The following is a 27,461-nucleotide window of genomic DNA, read 5'->3' as shown; positions in this document are numbered from 1 at the left end:
CCCTTCAGTCCTGTGAACTTCTTCTTCCATTTATGTGCCTCTTAAACGTGTCTTATTGGCATTGGATGTTTTGCATATTTTCTTTAAACAATACATATCTTATTCGGATTCTAAGGGTGCAAACATGGTAGCTTTTAACAGACCAGTAACCGCTACAGGAAGTAATTTGCTTCAATCACTGAACTTATCTGCCGTATTTTTGGACAGGCATCAACATGAGACGGGCATTTAATTCTTGCTCAGAAAACATGAGAAATGCTTTCGAATTGTTTATTTAAACCATCATGAATAATTCCTGTAAAAGAATGAGGCATTGAAAAACATTTCAGTTGTGAATCATTCGTTTACGACTCTCTTATTATGGCAGCCTACATGTCCATACAACACCTCCCTTTCACCTCTTAAAGCCCACCTTCAACACGCTTATGTGGCACACCGAAAACGATAAGGGGTGACAACTGTACATGTAAAGGTGGGGACACTTTTAATGAAGTATTGTAGAAACTCTGTCTATCTACCTGTTGGTGTTATTGGTGGAAACATACCGTCTCACACACAATAAATGACAACTTATGCAACAAAAACACTTTACCTAAGGAAGTGTTACTCAGGCCTCAAGTCAAACCATGTCATTGATATTCTGACTTCTTAGGGGTCAGGACTGAACACCTACAATGTGAATATTTCACTAAAACATCACAATCAATCCATCCCAGCAAAGTATTTAAAGAACTCTTTACAGCTTCTTTCCCCATTATGTTTGGTTATTATCCTACATAATAACTACACTTTGATGTTACATATGTTGCTTGGATGTGAGGAGGGTTTACAATCAAGAATGGCAGCTTATTTTACTCATGGGGTATATGATATTTGTCATGATCTTGGTTTTGGTTTAGTTTGTTTCCTGTTTTATTTTGAAGTGCCCTGCCTCTTGTGTCCCGTGTTTGTTTCACTTCTTGTCTTTGTGGTCTTCCCTCCTGTTTTTCTGCGCAGCACCTGTGTTTGTCAAGTAAGTAAGTAAGTAAGTCAGTTAAAAATGTATTATATAGTGCTTTTCACAGCCAAAAGTCACAAAGTGCTTAAGGTCTTGTCCTGTTCCCTTGTTAAGTTTCTATATTATTGTCATTTTGGCATTCACTGTATTATTTTGTACTTACTCTTCTCTCTTTTCAGCTCACTTCACTTCCTGCCTTTGTTTTTTCCCGCCACTGTGATGATCTGCCCCGCCCCTGATTGATCCCAGTGTATTTGAACCCTGTGTTCTGTGTGCCAGTTTGTCCTCTGTGTCTAACGGTCCAGCAAGTTTCCTAGTGTTCAGTTTCATGTTTCTTTTCCTTAACCGAGTTTTTGGCCTCATCCCTGCCTGCCTGTGTGTACTGACTGCCTTCCTGTGTACCGATCCTGATCCGGTAAGTAAAGGCTGTTTTATCTGCATCCTATCCTGCTGCCTGGGTCGTGCTATTGAGTCCTGTTTATTCCTGTGTTTCCACGAGGCGTAACAATATTGTTATGTTGATTGACAGTAGGAAAGAATTGCATCGTGTGAAAGCATCATGGAGGCAGAACACATGGACTTGTAAGGGTTAACTATTCGATTTAGTACTTCAAACCCCGTTGTTTATGTACTCCAGGTTACCTTTGTAACATGTCTCTCGACGCCTTCTGATGGAAAATTGCTTTACTGCCACATGTGCAGTAATGTTCATTAATGTGCACTGTCCTTGTTAAATAAATAAAGCTATGGGGCTTACTTTTACACAACGCTCTATCAATTTAACAAGATCTTAGGTATTTCCTGTGACTTAAAACCGGAGCTTCTCATTTCCCACCACTGTGTCTTCTAACTCTACAATGCTATGAGGGATTAATACATAATGCAATGTCATGCATCTGATGCATTTTGCATATCAAACTCCATGACTCCACACTTTCACCAGAAGGTTCACTCCTCTGTGACACCAACCATCTGTCCGGCTCAAGTGTCCTTGAGAACGGCCGTGATCGTGCATCCACAGAGGGCTAAAAGTTTAGACGGAACAAAGAGATTTTGCTGCAGGGTTTAGTATTATGATGCCAAACACACAGAATGCAATTTCTAGGACCAACATGTTTAATCATAAATTGTTTAGATGACAGAATTAGCCAGCTAATGATGACTTGCGGCTCCTTTTATCAAGAAGTACAATATTTGTGTTATTATTCTCCCAAGGCAAGGCAAGGCAAGTTTATTTGTATAGCACATTTCAACAACAAGGTAATTCAAAGTGCTTCACATAAAACCATTAAAAGCATCAAAACACAAGGCAAAAGAAAAGGAGATTTTAAAACAATTAAAGAAACAGTGCAAGAAATAAAATGCAGTAGTAAAATGCAGAAATGCAGGAAATTGATTAATATATGAATTGAATGTGGTTCAATTAAAGGCAGCAGCAAACAGAAAAGTCTTCAATCTTGATTGAAATGAGCTGAGGGTCTCAGCAGACCTGCAGCTTTCTGGGACTTTGTTCCAGATATGTGGAACAGAAAAACTGAACGATGCTTCTCCATGTTTAGTTCTGACTCTGGGAACAGATAGTAGACCGGTCCCAGACGACCTGAGGGGTCGGGATGGTTCATAAGGTAGCAGCAGATCAGAGATGTATTTTGGCCCTAAACCATTCAGTGCTTTGTAAACCAACAGCAGGATTTTAAAGTCAATTCTTTGTTGGACAGGAAGCCAGCGCAAAGACCTCAGAACTGGGGTGATGTGGTCCACCCTCCTGGTCTTAGTGAGGACTCGAGCTGCAGCGTTCTGAATCAGCTGCAGCTTTCTGACGGACTTTTTACAGAGACCTGTAAACACACCGTTACAGTCGTCCAGTCTGCTAAAGATAAATGCGTGGACAAGTTTTTCCAAATCCTGTTGAGACATAAGTCCTCTAATCCTTGATATATTCTTCAGGTGATAGTAGGCTGATTTTGTAATTGTCTTGATATGGCTGTTCAGGTTGAGATCTGAATCCATAACTACACCTAGATTTCTGGCTTGGTTTGTGGGTTTTAACATCAGTGACTGAAGCACAAAAGGTAACAAGATCAACCAGAGGCCACTTACCATACGTAGCATTATTTATCAAAGCAGGCCGAGGCCTGAACCAATATTGTCGAGCAGGGCTGTACCAAATGTCTTTTCTTATGAACTTCTCCATTGAGGTTTTCGAATGAAGCGTCAAATGTATGTATTACATTTTATGATGTCATCACCCTTAAAACAATACTTTTGGTTCTTGTGGGTATACAAATGTAATGATTGGTGCTGTTAATACAGGAGCTGCCTTCCTTTGTGACTAGCAAGCGGGAGAGTGAACGTTTTTTAACAGCGGATAAAAGGTCGGTTTTGAAAGGCTAAATGCCAACAAATATTTATTGAAGCAGAAAATGTACATCTATCTTTTTTTAAACAAATGTAGACTTTTTGACTTTACAACGCTCACATTGGAAATGTTTGGATTACACAAATAGGAAACAATCATATGCAGCACCTATGCAACGTAAAAAAAATGACATCCGTTGGTTGTGAAAATGTTTAAGTGGTGTTCTTTGAGGTACTGTTATGCTAACCTTCAGGTTGCATGACGTCAACAAATGGCACTGAATACAAAAAGGCAGCTGACCCCTTACCCATTATCCAGCTAAATCACTGCATTAGTCATGAATCCTCTTCTCTAAATATACATTTTCCAAGTGGGACATTGAAGCAATGTGCACATCCGAATGATTTCTGTCCTATCATCTGTATTTGAACCACTTCACCTAAAAACAGAAAATACTTTCAAACTTTCATTAAAGCTCTAAATCAGTCCTCAGTGCCCCGAAATAACGCCAACTCTGTGGATAAGTTGAACTGATGACGGATATTTATCAAGTTGAATGTTCCTTTTGTCCCCAGGTGACCATGGTTTAAGTGTGATAATGCATTAATAATGGATTATTTGCCCTTAGTCTATTGTTTTTCTTCCATCTGGACACTTTGTTGTGCATTACTGTATCCCCATGTTTCTATATTGTAGATTACACACAATGTAACCTCTGACATCTCCATTTGTTCAGAATGTTTTTTTGATATTATTTTGTTGCTTTCATGACATGATATTACTGCAGGGACTTCAACCAACCTCTTTAATCGTCCAGAAGTATTTGCCAGCCAGGTCTCTGGGTGAAGCGCAGGTCTCCAGGTCGTCCTCTCTGGTGAGTCTGCGAAGCCAGACCAGCTCACAGTTACAGTGCAAGGGGTTCCCACCGAAACTCAACACCAGGGCTGTGAGAGGAGAGCCCTTCATCTTCGCGTACACCGGGATCCGCAGGAACAGCGGGTCTGGAGGAATCTTCTTCAGCTTGTTAGATGTCATGTCCAGTCTGGGGATGGAGACGGAGACACAGGGAGAGTGATCAGACTAGAACTTTGATTTTGTTTTGAGACATGCAGTGGACAGGGAAGGGAAACTGGTCAATTGTTTCATCAATCACAACACTTTGTATTTTTAAAGATTGCTTGCCAGCATGCTACGTAAATCGGCCTGACCGTTTAATCCGTTTTGAATATATTTAATAGGTTAAACTCTCAACCATTGTAACCAACAACATGTATGGCTAAAGGACAACAAACCAAAGATGGGTGGAAAAGCAGGTCGATTATGTACGTACTGTACAATTATGGCTAAATGACAACATGAGCATTTACCAATATTACAAGATTTTAATAAAATATTTTGAAAAGAGATTTGGGGTTTTAGACTTATAGTGCTTGATTTAGGTTTTCTATCAATACAAAATTGAGCTGAAAAGGAAGTGGACATATGGACCCAGCCTGCCTGTTAATCAGTCGAAGAGCTAAAGCTCCTGTTGAGGACAATAAGGCCATGTCCTCGTTCTTTATTCTGGGAAAGTAGAAACCTTGAAAGTAGTTTACGTGCCACATGTTGCACGGATATTACACATGATGGATGTTGAATGCAGATTATAATACACATAATATACTTTGACTGCTGACTACTGCAGAGTCATTTGTCCCTGGGGATGAATGTGGATTGAAACCTTTTAAAGACTAAAGCCAGGTGTTAGTGAGGTTCAGTGGGTTTTTTGTCAAGTCTGAAAGGGGCTTTAGATTGGAGTTGAGGGAATCATAAGAATCGACTTAAGGTGTATGAATCTAAAACCGTTTAGGCAAGATTCACTTTTTTTTTTTTGAAGAAGAAGAAGAAGAAAACATCTTGTTAGATCCTGGGGTACTTCTGGCCCGATACGGGGCTACTTACTGACTCAGCTCTCTATTAAAAGATTGTCGAGCTGGTGTTCTTGCGAGGGCACTCGCCTGGCTCTGCTAACTGCCGTTACTCCCGACGTCTACCCTGCTTCCTCCGGTCTGAGTGCAATCGGCCGAGAGTCCACCCTAGTCCCGGGCGCTCCTACCAGTCGCGTCGGTTATGGCAGCTTCCCTCTTATGGATCCGTGCTCTTGGTAAATGCCAGGTTAGGTTTTAACGGCTAGGATTACTTCTAAAACCGTAAGGGATTGTTAAGTGGATTCGGTTTCTAGGATAACCTTACAGAACTCAGTTGTTAGACATACAATGACTTTAACTTTTTACTGCCACGAGGAACTTTTACTACTTAAGCAAATAAATGCACTTGAGAAATTTACTTTAAATGCAGATTAGATATTTATTGCAGGTTATATTTAGTTAGTTAGCAAGGGTTAAGCTACAGCTCACATAAAATGTCACTACACTTGATGAGTTACTTTAATTTTCTAGATTATACTCATTCGTTTTAGATGCCGAGACGGCTCGGTGGGAGCTGGATTTCAAAGGTGCGATGAAAAGGTTCTTTTGGAGTTTGTTAGGAGCGAAGGTCCGGCCAGACCCTCGGTCCTCCTGCTCTCGCAGCGGAGTTCGTTCAACAGTCCTCAAGGCTCAGTACAAAGTCTTTCTAGGACCGCAGTGTTCCTCCGTTGTTCAGTTGTTAAAGTCGAGCAGTGGGGAGAGGAAAATCTCTGTCTTTCAATCTTTGTCCACGAACAGCGGTCTCCTTTCCGTGAACAGAGACGAAGTCCTCGAATACTTCAGTTGCGATCGTCCGTATCTTCTTCTCAGAGCGTCTGGACGGCTCGTGTAGAAATCCCATCTTGCTGTTTGTAAGTTACTTCTTTTATAACACTTTTGGGCTGCCTCTCCCGTCTCCCCCCTCTTCCCCAACACGTCCTCCCTCAGCCCATGATTAACATGACATCATTGATTTGGTGCAAGTGCTTCGAAAAGTACCAAACTTTTGTGTGTGTGTGCATGAGGAAATCACCCCAACTTCCGTGTCTGGGCGCTTACTTAATCAAGCTCTGCGCGTGTCTGGGTGTTCAAGATCTGTTGTACTTCCCCTTTTCCTACACTCACACATTTCTAACACAGATTAGTTATAATAATCACAGTTACAGTTGTTTATCACTTTACTTAGTACACATTTGCTTATAAAATGATTATTGATCTCATCCTTCATCATTATTGTGCTTTGTGTCTTTTCTTCTCAACCACCGTTATTTCCCCATCCCTTGAAGCAAACACCCTGCTTACTTCCTCTTTCTCCGTACTTTCTACACACAGACTGCACTATACTCGGATACACATATTATTATTATTATTATTATTATTATCAGGTTTACATTTGTTAAAATCACTTTACATTTGTTATGGAATACACGCTTGCTTTAAAATGATTATTAGATTTCATCCGTTAAACTATAATTATACGCTTCATGTCCCTTTAGCCTAATTTACATACTGAACATGTATTCCCTCATTTAAAGCAGCTTCCCTGGGATCTCAACTATTTTTGGCAATCTGAAAACCTTCAGAAAAGAAAAATCCTTCAGTCCATCTCCCTCTGGCTGCAGCTGATGTTGAATTACAGTAATATGAATGTAGATCAATTCAATCATTTCTTGACTTTTCATTTACACGTCTTTTTTCAACACCACACTGACAGCAGCTGTTAAAAGGCTTGTTCTTTACCAGCTCTGTTCACATGCATAAAGTGGGAATATCAGTGACTGTGTGGTTTAAAGCAAAGAGCCCATTTGGGTCTGAATCATCCCTGCATGCAAACTTGTTGCACACTGAACAGATTGCAGTATTATGTAAGCATCTTCCTGCTGTCAGACATGGACATCCTTATTATTTCATCGTCATACAGATTACAAATAGAATCATCATTTTAGAAATAACCTCCTAATATTCAGTGATGGCTCTTTTTCAATCCATTTTTTGCTGAGAGTTGAGTTACCATAATGGGAAAAGTCTGCTGCAGCGTATCAAATGTACATTAACTGAAGTGTGATTCCAAAATGATTATGATGTAGGGAAGGCGAACAACGGCAGAACAAGTTTGATTGGTATTTGATTCTCGGCTCACAGAAGTAATCATGTGGCTCCAGGATGTGGTGATGAAAAATCACCTTTAACCACAACTATATTGATCATGAACAACAAACCGACATAGAAAAACTAGCGTCGCCTCACTTCGCCTTTTTCTAGGCTAAACTTGATCACACGGCAAAGACTTAAGCCAACGACCAACTAGCACGTATGTTCTGCGCTGTGTAAGAGCAAATAACTCAGTCTGTATTCGTCATCCAGAAGGGGAAACCTTCAGACTTCGGACAGCAGATACAAGTTGTTGTTATGATACGTACATGAAACAAAGCAGCGTTCGCCGACCGCTTTCACACCGGTCTCGCTCACCACTTAGCTTTATTCCGCATGTTGTTGTGAAAGTACCTTTGTACTGGAGCTCCTTCTGTATGTGCCCTCTTGACTTTACTTGTTCGTTTGCTTTCCTGATTTTTATTCTTGGCCATTTATTTGCTCAATTGGCCAAAAAGCCGCCAACAAGTGCAGACTAGTGCCAACGTTGAAGGACAGATTCTAGGGCTGCAGAGGTTCACCCACGGCCCAACATTGACCAACAGTGTGAAAGGGCCTTGAGAGTTATTCTGCCCCCAAGTGGCCAAGATAACCAAAATGGCACTTTAAATGTCATTTTGAGGTGAATCTCAAAATAAAGACCAAATAACTCTTCATGCAGGAGGACAAATCGACTGTAGAAGAAGCAGAAAATATACCCCAATGCCATGCCTGGACATCATGTAATTACAACAAACTATATCTCTTCTGCTCAATATGCACAATCAGCAGTTCAATCAAAGATGTTTGCACCCTTCTCAAAGGTATTCTGACTGACAAGTAGAAAATATCTAATTACATTAAGAAGAAGATGGGGCACGTTGAGGCAAATTGGGCTCACACTTAAAGTCAATAACAGTGGATAAATATTCCACGGCTGCATTTTTTTTTGTCATCCTCTCTGGGAATTGAAAAGTAATTTTGCCGGCCAACATATTGGCGCAGACGACTGGTCATAATGTGGTCGATTTAAAACATTTACTGTCGTCAGCAACAAATGCAGAAAAGTCTTTTTCCCCCCAAAGTCCCTCCAGAAATATTCGACAACAGCGACGACTTTACAGGAAGTTAATAGATGTTGAGCGAGCATGCTGCACTTTACACATTTCAATTATGTTATTTCATGGGCAGCAGCTGTGTGTGTGTGTGTGTGTGTGTGTGTGTGTGTGTGTGTGTGTGTGTGTGTGTGTGTGTGTGTGTGTGTGTGTGTGTGTGTGTGAAACGCTCACCTGTGCACACAGACAAATCGTGAGTAACACCAGCTGGGTCATACGTTTTGTGTCTCCAGGGCAGAAATGACCCATTAGAGCCGTGATTAATAGGAACAAGCTTTACTTGGAGAAACACAAAATGCCAGACAGAGCTTTGCAGGAGAGAGGCTAGGGACGATAAAACACAGAAGTGAAAAATAGACAACAAACTGTGCTTCACACCTCCTTTATTCAGGGAGGTGTCACAGGTTAAACCATGGCTGCTGGCCATCCACTGACTCCTGGTCAATGACCTTCGACCACTTCCTAGTCTATGCTGTAACATGTTCCTCTTGGCGCATATCCTGTCTTTAAGGCGGACCAGGAGAGATCTCAAGGTGTTAAATGGTGTTGGCGGTGTTTACTCTTTCTGCCACATGGGAGCTGCTTCTGGTGGTCCCTGTTAGGTTGGCAGCGTCCGTTTCTGTCTCATACTGGGTTCGCCTGAACAACCGAGGAAGGTTATGAGAACACTATTGGACCTATAATACCTTCTAAATAGTTTTGTCCTTGAAAAAAAAGGATTAATATGAATTAGTTTGTATGATTTTTTGTTTGTCATGAGTTTCTAATCTAATCTGAGTTTAAAAATATTTTTTAGGTAAGATGTCAAATGTCTGTCTCTATCATGGTTGAGGTTGGTAGACCGGCAAGTCAACAGCATCACCATCCTTAGGGCCAGTAATGTTCTTTCCCTGACAAAGTCTGATATGGTGTGTACACCCTTATAAGAATCACCTAAATTTAACAGATATTAGAGAAAATTGAAGCAGTAATAGATCAGCAATGGAAATGCCATTGGATGTCAAGTCCGCATTTTAGTTTGTCAAGTTTGTAAAAATACGTCATCTGATAGAAATTGTTGGACGCTGAAACTTTGCAGAGTGAGTCAGATGCTCTGCTCTCGTTTTGCTTGATTTGGTGATGAGTCTGGCACTGCTGCCCTGTACTACTGCAAGTCTGGTCGGATTAATTGGAGATAAAACTTAGCTGAATTTCAGGAGCAGGACCACACCTTAGCCACTCGCCCACTTCCGGCCACACTCCTATAAATACCTACCCACTCTAAGCCTCGGCACACTCGCGTTTTCTGCACTCGCAACCGGAACACCACGGCAACCGGAACACCACGCAGAGGACGCCGTCAACCGCCATCGAGAGGGTCCGGGCAGCCAAACCCGCGATCTCCACCTCGCCGACCAGCTGCATCCACCCGCCAGGATCTGACAATACGAAGAGATCTGACAACTCCTCACAAACTTTCCCGAAGTCACGTAAGGCACCGGGTTGCCAGGTCTTCTTTCCTCCGTCCCCCTCCCCTATCCTGCTTTTCCTATGCAGATTCCTGGCACCGGGTTGCCAGGTTCCCTCTCCTCTGTCCACCTCCCCTATCCGGCTTTTCCTATTACGCATACTCTTCCCTCTATGCAGATTCCTGGCACCGGGTTGCCAGGTATTCTTGCCTCTGTCCCCCTCTCTAAGCCGTCCCCCTCTCTAAGCGCAACAACGCAACCACTGAACGCAACAACGCAACGCAACAATGCAACCACTGAACGCAGCAAGCAACAACGAACCGCAGAGAGAGAGATAAAGAAGAGAGGAAAGAAGGAAGAGAGGAGAAGAGAAAGAAAAGGAAGAAGAAAGAGAGAAAGAGAAAAAAAAAAAAAAAAGCTTCCAGCGATGGACCCACACAATTGGCCAACAACGATGCTGCTCCCTCTGCCGCCTTTTGGGGGTTTTCCACGACGGCCGACGTTTGCCGTAGACCAGCCTCGGACCTTTCAAGCAGATGCCAAGTCGTTTCCCCCCCATGCTATGAAATCGGACCAATAGTAGCCACAGCATCATGTGGGGCCGCGGATGGCCCAGCAGTCCATCCCTTAAACTCCTGACAACCTAGCAGTCGGTTACCCAATCATCAAATGACGCTGCGACACCTGTTCACCAAGGGCGCGTCCTCGATGCAGCTCACGTCTGGGCCACCGCATGCCATGGCTTTCTCGTTTCCCATTCCAGGAGTTCAGCCCTCCTGCAGACACCCGTCCAACATCGGTTCGGCCATATCCAACGCCGTCTTTAGACCTACAAATCCTCACTCGATCTTGCCGACCAGCGCACAGGCTTATTTTGGGGGTTCTGCAAGGCCCGGGAGCCGCAGTGGATCCCCAGCTAAGCCTCCCCCAAACCGCATCAGGCCAAATCTCCATCAACCATTCCTCACACTCCAAACAACCGACGAAGGCCGCCCGGCCGAGGTGGGGGCCTAAGCTAGTGAGTGTTCATTTCGAAGAGATGCAAAATGAATCATTTTAGTTTTATATGAAGAACGGTTTAAGTTTAGAAAATATCAGTTTTAGCACTTTTAGTTTTTCCAATCTATGTAATGTGGTTCATTATTTTCAGTCCTGATTTCTGCAGTTTGAAACGAGACTGAGGCTAGATAGACTAAGTGCATTCTCATCTGTGTATCTGAGGAGTCTGTCAGTAATATTACCTTTAGATATGCCAGCAATTTGTCTGTTTCCTTGTGAATTTGTGCAACAACTCACAAATCCCCATTCTGTCTGGAAGTCGGTGAAGGCTGCAACATTTACCATCATCTACTATGCAGTGCAGCCTTGGTCTTTACTGGGCATCTCCCAGCTGAGTGAGCGAGCAGCGAGCTGCTGCTGAACAGGAGTTTGCCTGCAAAGTGAACTGAGCCTCGAAAGATCAACTTCCATTAAAGTGAGCCCTGACATGGAGGGATCTGCTCTGTGATTCCGGCTCGGTTGTATCCGGCCTATAGCTCTCGTCTTCTGTCTAATTGCTTTGAGAATCGGTGTAATGAAAAAGCAGCTCACCACTGGCACAAATACAGTTGAACAAAACATAATTCTAAATGGTTTATTTTGATTCTGGTGCTTTAGTGAAAACAAAAATTCCCTTTAAGGAGATTTACTCCCAGAAGACAGACTCACTGAAGCCCTTTGATCAGTCTTTTACTCCGGATGCATTCAAATATTTCTTTCCCTGGAACATTTAAAGTTCATGTGCGGAATCGTTTGCAGCTTTCTGAATATTCTTCCAGTAATAGTTATAGCCATTTATTGTGCAACTGACTACGTGTTTCTTTATATATCTCTTCCACAGCTCCTGGGGTTTTGGTGTCTTTCTCAAGCACATTTTGCTGGTTTCCACCACCTCATAATATGTTTTAGAATAACCGTGTAATCAGTGGAATATATCTACATATGGGAGTTTCTGAAAATGCTGCATGCTGTTATAATGGAATAGGGCTGATGTGAAGTGTTGTCATAAACCCATTGCTCAGATTTGGGGGATGGTTTCTTTGTTTCAAAGTGGGGTTGTATGAGGTACTTTTCCAGCATCAGTTTGTTACCTGCAGTAGATGGAGTTTGGAGAAACAGACATGATTACCAGCAATTGTTCACTATAAATAGAATAATTTCACCGCTTTACCTTGCCAACAAAGTGATTGGGAGCTGAACCGTTATATATGCTCTTAAAGCCGCCAGACTCCTTTCACTTTGTCATTTTACCTTTCAGAACACGGGACTGGCTGGTCTACCGCTGCTTTCTTTGTCTGGTGACTTTGAAAAGAGAACAGATGGACATAACAGCTTTAGGTCCTGTCATAAAGGGCTGTCTTTAGGTGGCTAGAATGTGTTTTGTTGGTAGACCATGTCCACAACAGGACATTGCTTTGCTCCCACGATGGTACTACTGTCTGCTTCTCAAAACTAGTAATATACTGACTATGGAGAAGTTACTCATATAACCCCACTTCAAAACATCCAAAATATCCCTTTAACATCAATTAAAGCTGCATTGACTAATATTTGGCCACCAGGGGAACACAACTATAAATACCAGCATATCAACACCTGTGCTAATCAGAGAACAGATTCCTATTTACACAACCTGATGAATGAAAGAGAGAAAAAAGTCTCTTGAGCTGCTAAATGTTCCATTCTCTTCACCAGCTAGTCTCTCAGTTGCTCTGTCTGTTTGTTGCTGAGCAGCCAATGTGTAGAGGGTTTATGAGAGCTTGTTTGATGAATGCGGTGTGGTGAAAGTGGCTGAGGCGGTATATGTGCCGTAAGACTGAGTTAAAATAGGCCATGAACATCCATCAAGCTATCAGTATCAGCTATAGCTGTATGTCACAGAGCACCTCAGTGCAGTGCTGAATGTTTACTGCACCCAACTGGTGACATGGTGGTCTCTTTTTCTCACGGCAGTCCGTGAGATAGTCACGAAATTCAATCTGTTGGGTTCGTGGGCAGGGACACGAATTGTACGTATTTTTCATGTTGCACAGACAACCTTATATTGAAGATGATGTTAAAAACTAAAGTTAGGTTGAGGCAACAAAACCACAGAACTAGGTTTAGGAAAACCACAACTCTCTGTCGAGCACCGGCCGCCAATAAACAGGCGTCTGTTTGGATATTAAAAACCACGTCACTTGCTGACTGTTGCTTCGTCATGTGGATGCATTACATCTGTGTGTCCATGACAAATAAGCCTCCGAATTGCCTTTCTATTGGCATTATTTAGGTCCTGAGCGAAAAGAAAGATAATTTGGAAGTGTCATCACATGATCCTGACCTGGCCAGTTTATTCAGGTTGGAGAAGATTCCCTCTGGGACGTTCTCGATGAGGTTATGGTCGAGGCTGAGGGTGTTGACGCTGACCAGCATGGAGATGGTGTCCCAGGCGATGTCCACCAGGTTATTGTAGCTCAAATCCAAGTCCTCCAGAGTCTCCAGGAAGTCCTGCATTAGGGGAGAAAGTGGGGAACATAATTAATTAACCATTCATACTTTTACTCATATTGCAACATTGTCAAAAACTTTAATTGCAGACAGCATCATTGCCACTTTTGAGGAAACATGGAAATTCTGGGCTTTAACAGCTTCTTAATATCTTCTTATCTAAAACAGAGGAGATAAGGAAGGGAAGGAAGAATGGGGCAAAAATAGGAAGGCCGGAAGTATGTAAAGTAATAGATGGGGATATGGTAAGAAAAAGGGGAGGACAAGAAGGAAGGATGTGAGGACAAGACAAGAGAGAAATGAGAAAGAAGGGGATGCAGTGTTTAGAAAGAAAGAGAGGGATATGAGAAGAGATGGTAGAGTGGATAGAGAAAAAAATGTAGTTAAGGAATAAAGAGAGTAAGAAATAAAGATAAATACAGAAGAAGGGACAACAGGGAATATCAGAGAAACACAGAAACGGAGATCAATTACCCTGCTCAATGTTGTGCACTCAAAACATGTTGTTTTCTTTAATTACTTCCATACAACTCTCACAATCAGTGCAGCATTGAAATACCACGAGTCGGCACACAAAACAATGAGCAAAAATACAAAGCGGAATAAAGAGCGAGGAAGGGGGGTTGGAGGAGAGCGATTACAGCCTGTTGATCAGCCAAAGTGTTGTTGTCATGGATGTAATTGCTCTCATAATTCACACAATCGGGACACTGTCTGAATGTCACAATGCCTCGGCTGTCATTACAATAATCGGTGCTTTATTGCTTTCTGAACAAAGAGAATCTCATTTCTTAATGACAAAATAAATGTTAAAGAGCTGTGAGGAGGACATGTGTCCCAAATGGCCCAAAAACTGTTCATTTCAGAAAGAAAGTGGCTGAAAGTGACTCGTGTTAACACTCAGTTTCTGGGTGAACGGAGCATCTGGCTTCGTCACGGGGGACTGGAGTTCTCCTGCCAACAATCCGAAGACCAACGATTCAATACGTTGTTTGCTAGTGCCTTTAAAAATGATATATGTTTTATGAGTCATATCATGGGAATGTTTTCTGATCTGCCACCCATTCTGCTCAGGGCTGAGGTCTGGTTAAGATTGAGCAAATAAAACAACTTGAAGCAAAATCTGGAGATGCAGTTTTATTCAGAGTCAATTGAAAGATGTGGTTGTTAATCCAGCAACTGAAACTTTCAGTGAAGACGTGTCCAACGTTCAAGCTGATATCTCAGCGCTCCCTGAAGCTCGTTGACTTCATTGATGTACAGTGAGAAGAGGGGGACAGTAGATCGAAACCGGCCGTTCTTCATGAACTGCTGACCGGCTGATGAGTCTCATATTTCTGTAAATGTGATCGGCAAACAGCTGCACTAACCTAATCAGAAACATATTATATTGTAATAAATTCCCATGAATGCTGCTCGATCGATGGCAGTGACCGGGTCTCTCCGTAGCACAGTGCTGCTGATGAGCAAACAGCTGACGTTAGCGGAGGTTGCTTTGACTTGAATTATGATGCATTCAAGTTCTAGTCAGTAGATTTGGAGAGAAACTTGAATGAATCCAGTTGTTTGAAGGAGATGCTTTCACAGCAATGTCAACATTTACTTTTAGTTTTGCATTCTCCTGGACGTCGGCCCTTAGTTTGTTTGATCCATCCACCTCCACACGCATCGATGTCTGACCAACATCATGGGAGTGAGACCGGGTTGTAGTAGCAGTGACAGCTGTGTCTTATTAATACTAGTTTTAGCAGAAGCGTCTGTCGTGTCTTTTGCATTAAGAAAGCTAAACAGTTGGTACCATGTCATTTTAAGAGCGGTAGTGTTCGTGAGCAGGGTTCAGGTGTAGTGTTCTATACCTGAAAGGCTCCCTCTGATATGCTGTGCAGCTGGTTGTTGGCCAGGATGAGGTGCCGCAGGTTCACCAGGCCCTGGAAGTGGGAGTCATCTAGGGCGGTGAGGCGGTTGGCGTCCAGGTGGAGAGCGTGGAGGTCTTGGAGGTCAGCGAAGGTGTACGGCTTGATCTGACTGATGGTGTTTCTGCTCAGGGTCAGGTGGATCTGGACATAGAGATCAATAACGTGAGAAATGTCCATTAAACACTGGATCAACTTTGTCATTCTGGATCTCTGACTGTGAAGAAGTTGTCACTAAGTTTCCCACTTCTTTTTAAAACTCTATAAAATGATTTGATTCAATAGCAGCAACAATTTAGTAAGATTTCCATTCTCTCAACCACTATACCATGTTTTAGAGTGACACTCTGTCAGGGAGGTCAAAGGTCAGGGTTAGCAAAGAGCTATTACCCTGTGATAAGAGAGTTTCGATGTTTCACTTAAGAACGGTTCAGCAGGATGGACACTAGTGGGGATTAAACTGGCACTCAGTTTATAGGATGGCCTTTAAGCCACCCTGTCACCCTTCATTAACAATAATGTTAGTAATTAATACGAGAGTACAGTGGGTCAGTTGAGATGTGGAATTACAGATAAAATAAGTCTAGGTTTCATTAATAAATACCAGTTTGATTAGAAAACACACTGCTGAGGTCGGGAGTTCTTCCGCTGCATGGAATACATAAATGCAGATATGCATTCAATCAACACCCGAGAAAAGGTCAATCAACACCCACACATTTCTAAACCTGTTTTGGAGAACCGTCGCGTCTCGCTCCCCGCCGTGTGATTATAACCTCATTTCCCACGCTGCCCTGAGTGTGAGCAAACATCATCTGTGCTGCCGCGATCACACTGAAGAGGAAACCTATTTTGTCAAACACTGAAGGAAGTCTCCAGCTGCGCCGCTATTTGACGGTGGCATGACGATGCTGGTACTTTTCTTTTTGTGCTTGCTGCTGGCGGTGAAGCCCTTCCACCTCCGTTACATGATTACAGTGGGATTAATTGGTGAAATCCGTAAAACATCACGGATTTCAACTCAGTCAATATGTTGTATTGGAAGGAGCAGATGTTCCTACTGGTGTCTGCATTCAGTGTGGAATAAACATGAAAAGTGTCCTCAGTGTGTTTACATGTTCCTGACAGCACTGAGAGAAGTTCTCTTTCAATCAGAATGCTTGAAGAGTCAAGTCAGGCCGTCGCTTGTCATCTGTGGTGCTCAGTTCATTCTAGAAGTTATTTTGAACTCCACCGTTTTTGACGTACCCACTTCGCTCAGCCTACCGTGTGCCCTTATGATTCAAATAGTGATAACCTACATATCCCAGAATGCCTTTTGAAAGTCCATACATAACGATGTTTACCTTCTGCTGTCAAATGGGTTTTGCTGTATTGCAGGTGGAGATAACAGTACATTTACTGCAAGATTGCTACAGAAATGAATATATTTAGTTTCCTGATTTTGCTGCTTCAAAATAAAAGTTTTAAAATGACAAAATAACTGGGGACTTTTATTGTGAAGAATATGTCAGAAAATGCTTTATCACCAAATTATTTTGCTACTACTGCAGGGAGGACGAAGTACGCAGCAACAATAACAGGGGGCTTTTATGTGAAGACGGTATAGGAAATAAAATGTGTTTATCCGCCATTTAACAGCCGCTCCTTTGACCACAAAATATATCTGGTCACTACCCGGTCAGGCAGGTTGCATTAAAGTGTCAAATGTGGACACAGCTGAGTTCTTATCGGGTACATCCGATCACAAAAGTGGATTCAAGAAGTACCATCCCGTTTGAGACAAAACAGAGTGCAATTTTAGCAGATATGTTCGCCTCATTATGGCTGCAGTTCTGCACCAGGGTAGTCACTGATGATGGCCGTAACAGCAGGGGTTTGTCAAGGGTTTAGTATGCAACACTGTTTTTGAGGAATTGTTTTTTTTACATCAGGTGGAATGAGTTACTCTCTTGTCATGATATTTACCATTGCTGCCACTCCTGTAGCAGATATAGAGGCCACCTGACCTGGAACTATTCAGGCCACTGCAAAACAGCCTTTGTGGCCAGAGCAGTGCTCAACGCTAACTTTTAAAAGTGGTTGCCACGCTGGCAACCAGGCATCAGCTTTTGTTTGCAGAAACTGAAAATATGCCATTTTTAAACCTTATATTTTAGCGAGTTAATAAGACACTCTGCAGCTGTAAGTCACCGTAATAATGAAAACGTAATATCAAAGAAAAAATGAATAAATATATAGGATGCATCTGTCCCTACTTTTATACGTTAAAGAGTGTTTGTCACTGATGGCAAACAAGGGCCAAGAATAAGTTGCACATTTCTCTCATTGGGTGCCAGTGGCAACCTGGCAACCCTAAATGTCGAGCCACGCAGAGAATAATGCATGTACTGGCCGATTCTGCACAGTCCCAACTTCCACTACAAAGCTTTAAGAGTTCTTTGTTTCGCACTATCAGCAGTGAAGAACTACAGTAAGGGTAAAGGGGAATGAAAGATGCCTTCTCTTGCATGGTCAAACCTTTCTTTCAATATCTCTAAAGCATTGGTTCAAGTTCAAGATTCATCCATGACTGACTGACCTTTCCTTTATCTTTACGACTGGCTCAGTGTACATTATGTGTAATTGAGGATGATGACTGAGTCATATACGTTGAAGCCTGAGTTCTGTAAGCAGCTCAGTTAAGCACCCATAATTAGTCAGTCACATCATTTAGCTTTTATATAAATCATGTCACTTGAAGCCAGATTTTATTTTTTAAATGTACCTGTCGACTACAGTAGCTTCCTGGCAACCACAGAAAAAAAACAGCGAAGGGAAACAAGAGTAGTTTGATCACATCCAGATCAAACTGCTTGGCAGAAACTATATGCTAATCAAAGTAAATTGCAAAGGCTTTCATGGAGGTGAGCTCTGACCAGGCTGGACATGTTGGCGAAGTCGCGATGCCTCAGCGTTGTGATGAAGTTGTCCATCAGCCTGAGCTCGGCCGTCTGGCGGTCGATATTGAGCGGGACGAAGAGGAGGCCCGTCTTGGCACACAGCACGGTGTAGGACGGCAGCAGGTTCTGGCAGGTGCACCGCTTCGGACACAGCATTGAGTAGCCGCCGGAGGGGAGGGAGGACAGGAGGACGAAGAGGAGGAGGAGGAGGGGGGGGCGGACCAGCGAGGAGAAGACGTCCATGGCTCTCCTGCTGCAACACAGAGACAGAAGAGACAGCAGACGTCAGATCATGTAGCTCTCAAACTGGGTGTTCAACTCCCGCAGGGGACCGACAATGACTTTTAACCTCTTTTAAATCAGACAATGCAATTCCTTGGCCAAATCAAAGGTACAACCCCCCCCCCAGTAACACTGCTGTGCATGAAGATCATTCCGCACAGTGACACAGCATGTGAGATAACGGCTGCAGAAAGATGTTTTCTGTGCTTTTTACAAACTTCTTTTGCAGCTTATAACAACATAGGAATCCCTCCTTTAATGATTTCCCCGGACTTCTCAGACTTGAGGGGCCAAGAATTTTCTAGATAAGAAGTATTATATAATGCATACTCCAAGAGAAAGGGAGAGGACCAGGGCAAGGAGGAGGGGAGGCAAACGAGTTTGTTCGTGCAGCAGTTGGTGGGTTTTTTCTGCTGAGTAAGATGTCCTGGGAAAGTGAAAGTAAACACTAGGCTACTTACATGATCAATTAAGCTCACTGCACTCATGAGTACAACATTAGGAGTAACAGTAAAATACACCTCGGCATAATTATGTGCCTCACTTCATACATTTTAGAGATGTTTATGTGCATAAAAATGAGACGAAACTTTTCCAGCCAAGACGACAAAGGAATAAATTTACATTGATATTGAGTTCTCTCCATTCAGTTTGTACATTTGGCTCAGCGGAGCCTTGAAAACTGAAACACACACAAGCAGAAGTCACATATTAAGGAATGCACGCCAACACACGCGCACACACACACACACACACACACACACACACACACTTTAAAAAGGTCCCTTGAGTCAGATGCTGAGTGACTGGAGGAAGGTCGATTGCAAATAACCGCAGAGCAAAAGAGACGCGCTCATTTATTTACGGTGCTGAAATATTCCAACTGCGCCTCAACTTGCAGAGCGGAATACAGAACAGGAAGTGTGCACATGTCCTCACAACGGGGTAGACTGCAGGATACGGGCTAAATGTGAGGAAGTAATGGGAGAGATGTAATGGAATGAGATGAATTCAGTGGAAATGATCGGGAGAATTCAAAACCCAACACTCAAATGTCAATGGGTAATTGAGGAGTGTGCCCATGATGGGGATGGGAGGACCCGCGGGCAACAATGAGGGACAACTGGAGATCACAAATGTTCTCACATGACTATTTCAAGTTCAGTCAGGCTCAAGGTGAATAAAAAGTTTTGGTGGTGACCTCCGTGAGGTTACACAACCACCACTCATGTCACGGTTTAGGCTTTGCCCCCTGTGTTCCTGTGCCCCTGTGCCCCTGTGCCCCTGTGTCACTGTGCCCCTGTGTCCCTGTGTTCCTGTGCCCCTCTGCCCCTGTGTCACTGTGTCCCTGTGCCCCTGTGTCACTGTGTTCCTGTGCCCCTGTGCCCCTCTGACACTGTGTCCCTGTGCCCCTGTGCCCCTCTGCCCCTCTGCCCCTGTGTTCCTGTGCCCCTGTGCCCCTCTGACACTGTGTCCCTGTGCCCCTGTGTCACTGTGCCCCTCTGCCCCTGTGTCACTGTGCCCCTGTGTCACTGTGCCCCTCTGCCCCTGTGTCACTGTGTTCCTGTGCCCCTGTGCCCCTCTGACACTGTGTCCCTGTGCCCCTGTGTCACTGTGCCCCTCTGCCCCTGTGTCACTGTGTTCCTGTGCCCCTGTGCCCCTCTGACACTGTGTCCCTGTGCCCCTCTGCCCCTCTGCCCCTCTGCCCCTGTGTTCCTGTGCCCCTGTGCCCCTCTGACACTGTGTCCCTGTGCCCCTGTGTCACTGTGCCCCTCTGCCCCTGTGTCACTGTGCCCCTGTGTCCCTGTGCCCCTGTGTCACTGTGTCCCTGTGTCCCTGTGCCCCTGTGTCACTGTGTCCCTGTGTCACTGTGTCCCTGTGTCACTGTGCCCCTGTGTCCCTGTGTTCCTGTGCCCCTGTGTCCCTGTGTCCCTGTGCCCCTGTGTCCCTGTGTCACTGTGTCCCTGTGTCACTGTGTCCCTGTGTCACTGTGTCCCTGTGTTCCTGTGCCCCTGTGTCCCTGTGTCCCTGTGCCCCTGTGTCCCTGTGTCACTGTGTCCCTGTGTCACTGTGCCCCTGTGTCCCTGTGTCACTGTGTCCCTGTGTTCCTGTGCCCCTGTGCCCCTCTGCCCCTGTGTCACTGTGCCCCTGTGTCCCTGTGTCACTGTGCCCCTGTGTCCCTGTGTCACTGTGTCACTGTGCCCCTGTGTCCCTGTGTCACTGTGTCCCTGTGTCCCTGTGCCCCTGTGTTCCTGTGCCCCTGTGTCCCTGTGCCCCTGTGTCCCTGTGTCCCTGTGCCCCTGTGTCCCTGTGTCACTGTGCCCCTGTGTCACTGTGTCACTGTGTCCCTGTGCCCCTGTGTCACTGTGCCCCTGTGTCCCTGTGTCCCTGTGCCCCTGTGTCCCTGTGTCCCTGTGCCCCTGTGTCACTGTGTCCCTGTGTCACTGTGCCCCTGTGTCACTGTGTCCCTGTGTTCCTGTGCCCCTGTGTCCCTGTGTGTTATTTATGAAACATATCGTGTTTAATCTTACATGTTTTATACTGGGGGCGACTGGGGACTAAGTGGAGAGCAGGGTCATCCTTCAGCGGATCGGCGGTTCGATTCCTGGCTCCGCTGGTCACATGTTGATGTGTCCTTGAGCAAGACACTTAACCCCAACATTGCTCCCGTAGTTGTGCCTACGGTGTGTGAATATGATAGTCTGATGGCAGGTGTATCTTAGCCCTCAGTGTGTGAATGGGTGAGTGATGACAAGTAGTGTGAAAGCGCTTTGAGTGGTCAGAAAGACTAGAAAAGCGTTATACAAGTACAGTCCATTTACCATTTATATGCACATACCCACACATGATGAAATGACATCCATGTGGGATGTATTGTCTGTAAAATGGTGAGCGCATGAGTGACATAAACAATTCGGCAGTGAAGGCAGGCAAGACACCACCCTGCAAGAGACAACTGGGTAATGTAGGACATTTGAGTGTAGAAGTGTGTTTTAAGAAATTATAATAGAAGTGTTTCATGATTCATAATTAATTCATAATTATTTATAATTAGAAGTGTTTTGGAAACACATAATTAGAATAATCATAATTGTAGAAGAGTGTTAGGATTAGAAGCTAGAAGTGTATCTTAGTCGAATTTGTAGACGTGAAACTTGTGAAGCTTTTGCCAAAAGTTGCAAAGTCTTATCTTTTATATCGAGTGTTTATCATAGAAGGGTTAAGCCATAACAGACAGTCATTGAATGTATTAAGAGTAAGGCTTAGGGACAGAGAGATTTCTAGACAGGCAATTATAGATCACACCCGTGCGAGGGTCCTGCGAGGAGGAGGAGACGGTTGAAGTTAGCCAATAGGAATTGAGATAGACAGAAGGGGAGGGGATTTTCAAACTGTATGCAGGAGGACTGGAGAGGTTTTCGTTCTCTTTGTCCTCCTGAGATGGGATCAGCGGTGGTTCCCGACTGGGATGATGGGTAAAATGCCTCTCTGCGTAGAGAATATATATCTGTCGATACTGTTAGTAGTGTACTTCATTGTGTAATTGTATTAGCTTCAGTAGGATTAAATTATTTTTAATTGTAAACCAGTTTTGGTAGATTTATTAAGAAGCGACGCAACTGAAAACAGCAGTTGGAACATCTGCTCCGGCCTTCTCTCTGTGGGGTAGATTCAAGCCTCAACAGTAATGTTAACGGGGGGATGGATGAATTCGGTGTGAATTTCATGAAAGTACAAATAAAAATGCTGATACACTCATTAGGGTCAGTGTTATTCCACGCAGCCCCCACAAGTGTTGAAACTCACTCAGCGTGTTAATTAATGTCAACCTACAATCATACATTTCATTATAGTCTGATTTATTAAACAATGATGGGTCACTCAACATGCCCTCACCATTTTAGAGACGACACATCCCAAGTGTCAGGACTTGGATCAATCAAGTCAATGGTCAACAATCCAATACATCGATGCAAAGTGGACACAACGATATCTTCTTTATCTTTATCTCTATAGTTCTGCTGGAGGGGGGTGGGCCTGCCTGATCTGAAACCAAGTGGTGCTTTATTGTTGGACTTCGAGCAGGGGGCAGTAGGTGGTCTTGGCACCAGAACACCCTGGGCCATAGTTCAATGATCAACTTTGTGGTTGTATGATCAGATCTGCGGCTGTATGTCCTGGACACACGTGTGAAGAGTGGATAGGAGGTGTCAAAACCTGGTGGTGAGTTAAATCAGATGGTTTTGGAGGCTCCTGGACAGATTTAGTAAACCCAAACTTGTAGTGAGGGCTGGCTGAGGCTCTTGTCCATGAGATCCTCAACTCCCCCCTCCGGAAAGATATTTTTCCTGCATCCCGGGTGAGGCTAGGGACATGGAATCCCAGTGGTCCATGTTCAAAGCCCCAATTGTGGAAGCAGGTGCGAGGAGTTGTTGGTTGTAGGGTCATCTGTGCCTGTTGTGGTGACAACCTCAGAACCCGGTGGTTGTGGGAAAGGAGGCCGTCAAGTTGAAGAAGGAGGCCTTTCGGGGCTCAGCTGGACCAGGGGTCCCTGGAAAGCGCAGAAGGGGTACCAGTTGGCCACGTGGGCGGCAGCTGCGGCGGTTCCCAAAGCAAAAGCCCTGGTGTGGAAGGAATTCCAGAGGGTGGATTAGATTCCCTCTAAGAGGCTAAAGGCTCATTGTTGGGCTGTCTTGGCTTCTTCAGTGTCTCGTGGATGTCGGGGACCACAACACAACAGTGTTGTGGTCCCAATATTTAAAAATGGGGACTGGAGAGCAATGTTCCCTCTAAGCTGCGCGCTTGAGCAATCGCGCACTGCTCGCACATTCTCAGCGCACAAGAAAATATATGCAGCGCATAAAATAAAATTCAACATAAACGTATTAATTAATATATAATATTAGTCCTAATCTTATCTAATCAATTAAACCAATAATAATAATAATAATAATTTTGTTTTCTGTACTATTTTGCAACGTAACTCAGTGAGTGACAGGTGTCCAGCCAATGATACGATTCGGTTCACTTACGCTACGCAGCCAATCATAGCATTGACACTATTGCCCTGCCCATTCGCGCCGTGCAGGTTAGCTAGCTAACAACAGGGCGGCGGAGTTACGAGACGCAAATGCCCCTTATCCCCCCTTATCATGGCGAAACGAACGGGCAGCGATACATCCACTCACCAAGCCATTGGAAAAAAGAAATGTGGTTCTTTTAAGATGGAATGGCTGTCGGAGTATGTTCAAATAGAAGAACAAGCGGTGAAACTGGGTGAAATTTGGACCAGCTGATGCGCATAAAGTCAAAGCAAGAAGCAGACGAAGCCATCAACCTGGACAAAGTGTACAACCATTGGAGAAGTGAGAAGGACAGACGTGAAAAATAAGGTAAAATTTAAGTCAGATTTGTGCATATTCTAGTGACATTTATTAAGATTTTTTACTTATGGATATTAATCATTCAATTATGTTACTACTAGATAATTTATGGGTAGTAGAAATGATAATAAAAAACTGAGTAATTACATATTTTACAGACAGAGTTACAGGAATTTACACTGTATTACAAGCTACAGCACACGTCATTGTGCAAAATGTGAATGTTTTAATGTGAACAAAATGTTATGTCTGAAAGGTGTATATGTATCATTTCTTCCAGAACAGGACCCTCACACAGGCCAAAGCAGGACTCTTCCCATGGCCAAGCAGGACTCTCACATAAAACATACTACACATCTCATGAACAACAAGATTTCTTCCTCTTTTTCCTTTAAAGTTTGTCAAATCACTTATATTAAAAGTAAACTAGTGAAAATTGCTGCTGTAATTTGATTATTTTAATAAGCCATGTAACTTGCTATGATCCAAGGTTTTGAACAGGTGTGATACTGGTGTGTGGCCACAGCGTGCACATCTGATGTTGCTCACAGTGGTCCTCAGTGTGCTCAGGGAGCTTGTGTGTATGCCCAGACACATGAAAAATTAGAGGGAACATTGCTGGAGAGTGTGATCCATTTATCCGGTGGCAACAGCCTTGTAATTGGTGGTTCGCTGCACAGTTTGCTTGTCAAGCAACAAAAATGTCGCAGCATGACATGCTTGAGTCAGTTTGCCTTTTGACATCGTATGTCCTGCAATGTGACCATTTGCAGGTGGGACCAAGAATGGCGACGTCATCTTTGTGTGCCAGACGCCAACACCAACAGTAATTGAGACGAGCGTGGAGGCACAGGTTGTTGCTGTGCAGGCTGCAGTAAATCCATTTCCAGAAACTGACAACTCTTAAGCTGACATTTTGCAGCTTCAATGCTGAGCAGCAATAAAACTTCAAATTCATGTGGCGCTGACAGTAGAGGAAGCTGAGCTACTCAAGCAGGGTGAGAGGGTCAACCAACGAGAGGCTGTTTGCTGCTTCTAGACAGAGAGAGAGACTCACACTAGAAAGCACAATCACACCCAGTTGAGGAGCCAGCTAATTATTTCAGCTTATAGACGGAGATAAACAGCAAACAGCAAGGAGCCGGGCGGGAGAAAGGAGGTGGAATCAGCAGAAGAAAAATAAGAAGGGTGAAGGAGGATGAAGTCTAAGATGAGGAGAGGATGGAAAGGTGAAGGAAATGAAGAAGAGGAGCCAATAAACAGGGGAAAGAGGCAAATTAAATAAAGGGGAAAAAGCTTTTTGCTGAGAACAGGGGGAATAACAAGGAGTGGGAAGCGAGGAGGAGTTTGATGAGAGGAGGCGTGATTGGCTGAGAAGGGAAGGAGGAGAGGGAAGAGAGGGAAGAGGAGACTTTATGTCAGAGAAGTTGCATTTTTCATCCAGTTGGTGGGGATGTTGTGCTGTGGCTTTAGAAACGTGCACAAACGGAAACACATGCAAACAAGCATTTGTGCAAGCACTCAAACACACACACACACACACACTTACTCAAGGCGGAGAGAAAAGCGAGGCTACTGTGCTAAAAACGAGCTGTGCGCGACTGAAACAGGAAGAGAGACCGACCCCCAGAGAGAAATAGAATATGACAGGGGTACGACCACTTCTTATTTGTCACACTGTGAATATTCTGAACTCATTTCATCTCTGTCACACTGAGCAATGCTGCTGCGGCATTAATCCGCACAGCACTCTCTATTACACCGTCTACATCACATGCTGCAGTGACTTGCACATGTCACAGTACAACTTTGCTGTCCTCTCGTTTAGGACAGCAAAGTTGTAGTCCTAAATGACTACAAACGAGTCAAAAAGTCGAGTCGAAAAGTAGTTCTACTTTTCTTTGTATTCAATTCCCACTATATCCAAATTTTATCCTATATTAATTCAAAAGCAACTCATTTGCAACAGCAAGAGAAGCCCGGCACCATCTTTATTACAATTCATCCTCATAATCAGGAAAAGTCTTTCGTGAAAGTAGCTGCCTGGTCATAAAGTCCAGATCTGTTCTCTGACTACTGAAGCGTGATTCATGTTTATGTTCAGGCACTTGGTTAAGGTTCGGGAAAAAAGCCAAAGCGTGACATGTTTATATTATAAGCAGTCAACTAAAAGCATGTTCCTCCTGACCATGTGGGGCTCTGGGATATGAGACTGGTGTCTAAGTCGATGCCGTAGACTGTATAAAACATGGACATAGTCTCCGTGACGTCCCCCATAGGTTTCTGAAAAGCCCGGTGGGTGGCTCCGGCTAAGAGTTTGGGAAAGGAGTTTGAGCGTTGGTGGAGCTAAATTGGGGCCGGGGTCATGCAGCAGAGGAGTTAGCTAGCAGCTAGCGACCCGAGAAGGGAGGCAGCCACATGTCCCTCAAATCTTTGACTTTAAGCCTTGATATAATGTAAACAGGTGAGTTGTATTTAAAATCACTCAGTGCAGTTGTCAATGAATGGGAGATCATTATAGAGACCAAAGCCGTGTTTTTGTAGTAAGCTGTAACATGTTTAAGTTGGACATTTGATCCTGGTGGTCCACAGACATTGACACACTCTTGGAGCTGGCCTCGAGTGTCCATTTGAGGAACTGCAGTTGTTTGGCACTTTTCACGTTGGCTTCATTTCATTGCCGCTTGTGCTGAACAGAATAATAACCCAGCCAGTTAGCAATCAGTTGAATATAAACTGTATTCGTAGGACGCAGGGCTGTGTTCTAATGCAACCAATAGTAAGATGATCAAATCTTCGTATTTTCTCACAGAAACAACTCCATGAATTACAATTTCACAGGAGACATCACTCAGACATCACTGAGCATGCTCAAGAATGCACTTCCATGTTAATGCTGCAGTTTGATGAGCTGAGAGAATACACTACACTGGCTGTGTTCACCCTGATGATGGAATATATCACATTTGATATTGATATTTTTGGACAACAATGGACCTCTATGGCAGAGGAAGAAGATATATCAGGCTTTGATACACACACAATACTTTTTAGTAGGATATATTTATTGTTGTTTCATTCAAATGTAGTTAATAATAAAAGATAAAATAACATCAGCCTAATCCTTTAAAGATGACTCATTTAAGCAATAACGCTAAATGTTTCTACCCAACTGGATCTCTCAGAGGCGAAACTAATGTGGTTGAATTAATCTTACTCTGTCAGCTCATCACAGCTCATCTTTCATGGATACATTCATCTCTAGTTCTCTTAATAACACTGACAGACAAAGCTTTCAGAACACGACATATGCCAAATCATCACAAAATCATCCTGCAACTAATTCATCAAACATTAGTTACAGAATTTCAATGTCTTTATATTTTTAAACTGTTATTGACAAAGGTTTAGAAGAAG

At 43.7% G+C, this 27,461-nt stretch overlaps 1 protein-coding gene across 1 annotated transcript in view; it reads right to left on the bottom strand.

Moving 5' to 3' along the window:
• The window catches only part of LOC306779490 (leucine-rich repeat and fibronectin type III domain-containing protein 1-like protein), a gene marked incomplete at its 5' end in the record, with an annotated part of 60,698 nt that extends 42,077 nt beyond the window's left edge, over nucleotides 1-18,621 (bottom strand). Inside the window, 4 exons of the mRNA XM_079271432.1 lie at nucleotides 4,158-4,398; nucleotides 13,357-13,523; nucleotides 15,380-15,580; nucleotides 18,355-18,621. Coding sequence (XP_079127558.1) covers nucleotides 4,158-4,398; nucleotides 13,357-13,523; nucleotides 15,380-15,580; nucleotides 18,355-18,621 — 876 coding nt within the window. The remainder of the gene's footprint in view (nucleotides 1-4,157; nucleotides 4,399-13,356; nucleotides 13,524-15,379; nucleotides 15,581-18,354) is intronic.
• Nucleotides 18,622-27,461: the final 8,840 nt, after the last annotated feature.

This window comes from Melanostigma gelatinosum (genome assembly GCF_949748355.1).
Source record: "Melanostigma gelatinosum genome assembly, chromosome: 7".
Taxonomy (NCBI): Eukaryota; Metazoa; Chordata; class Actinopteri; order Perciformes; family Zoarcidae; genus Melanostigma; species Melanostigma gelatinosum.
The sequence above is the reverse complement of the archived record's forward strand: the minus strand, read 5'-3'. Positions and strand labels throughout refer to the sequence as shown.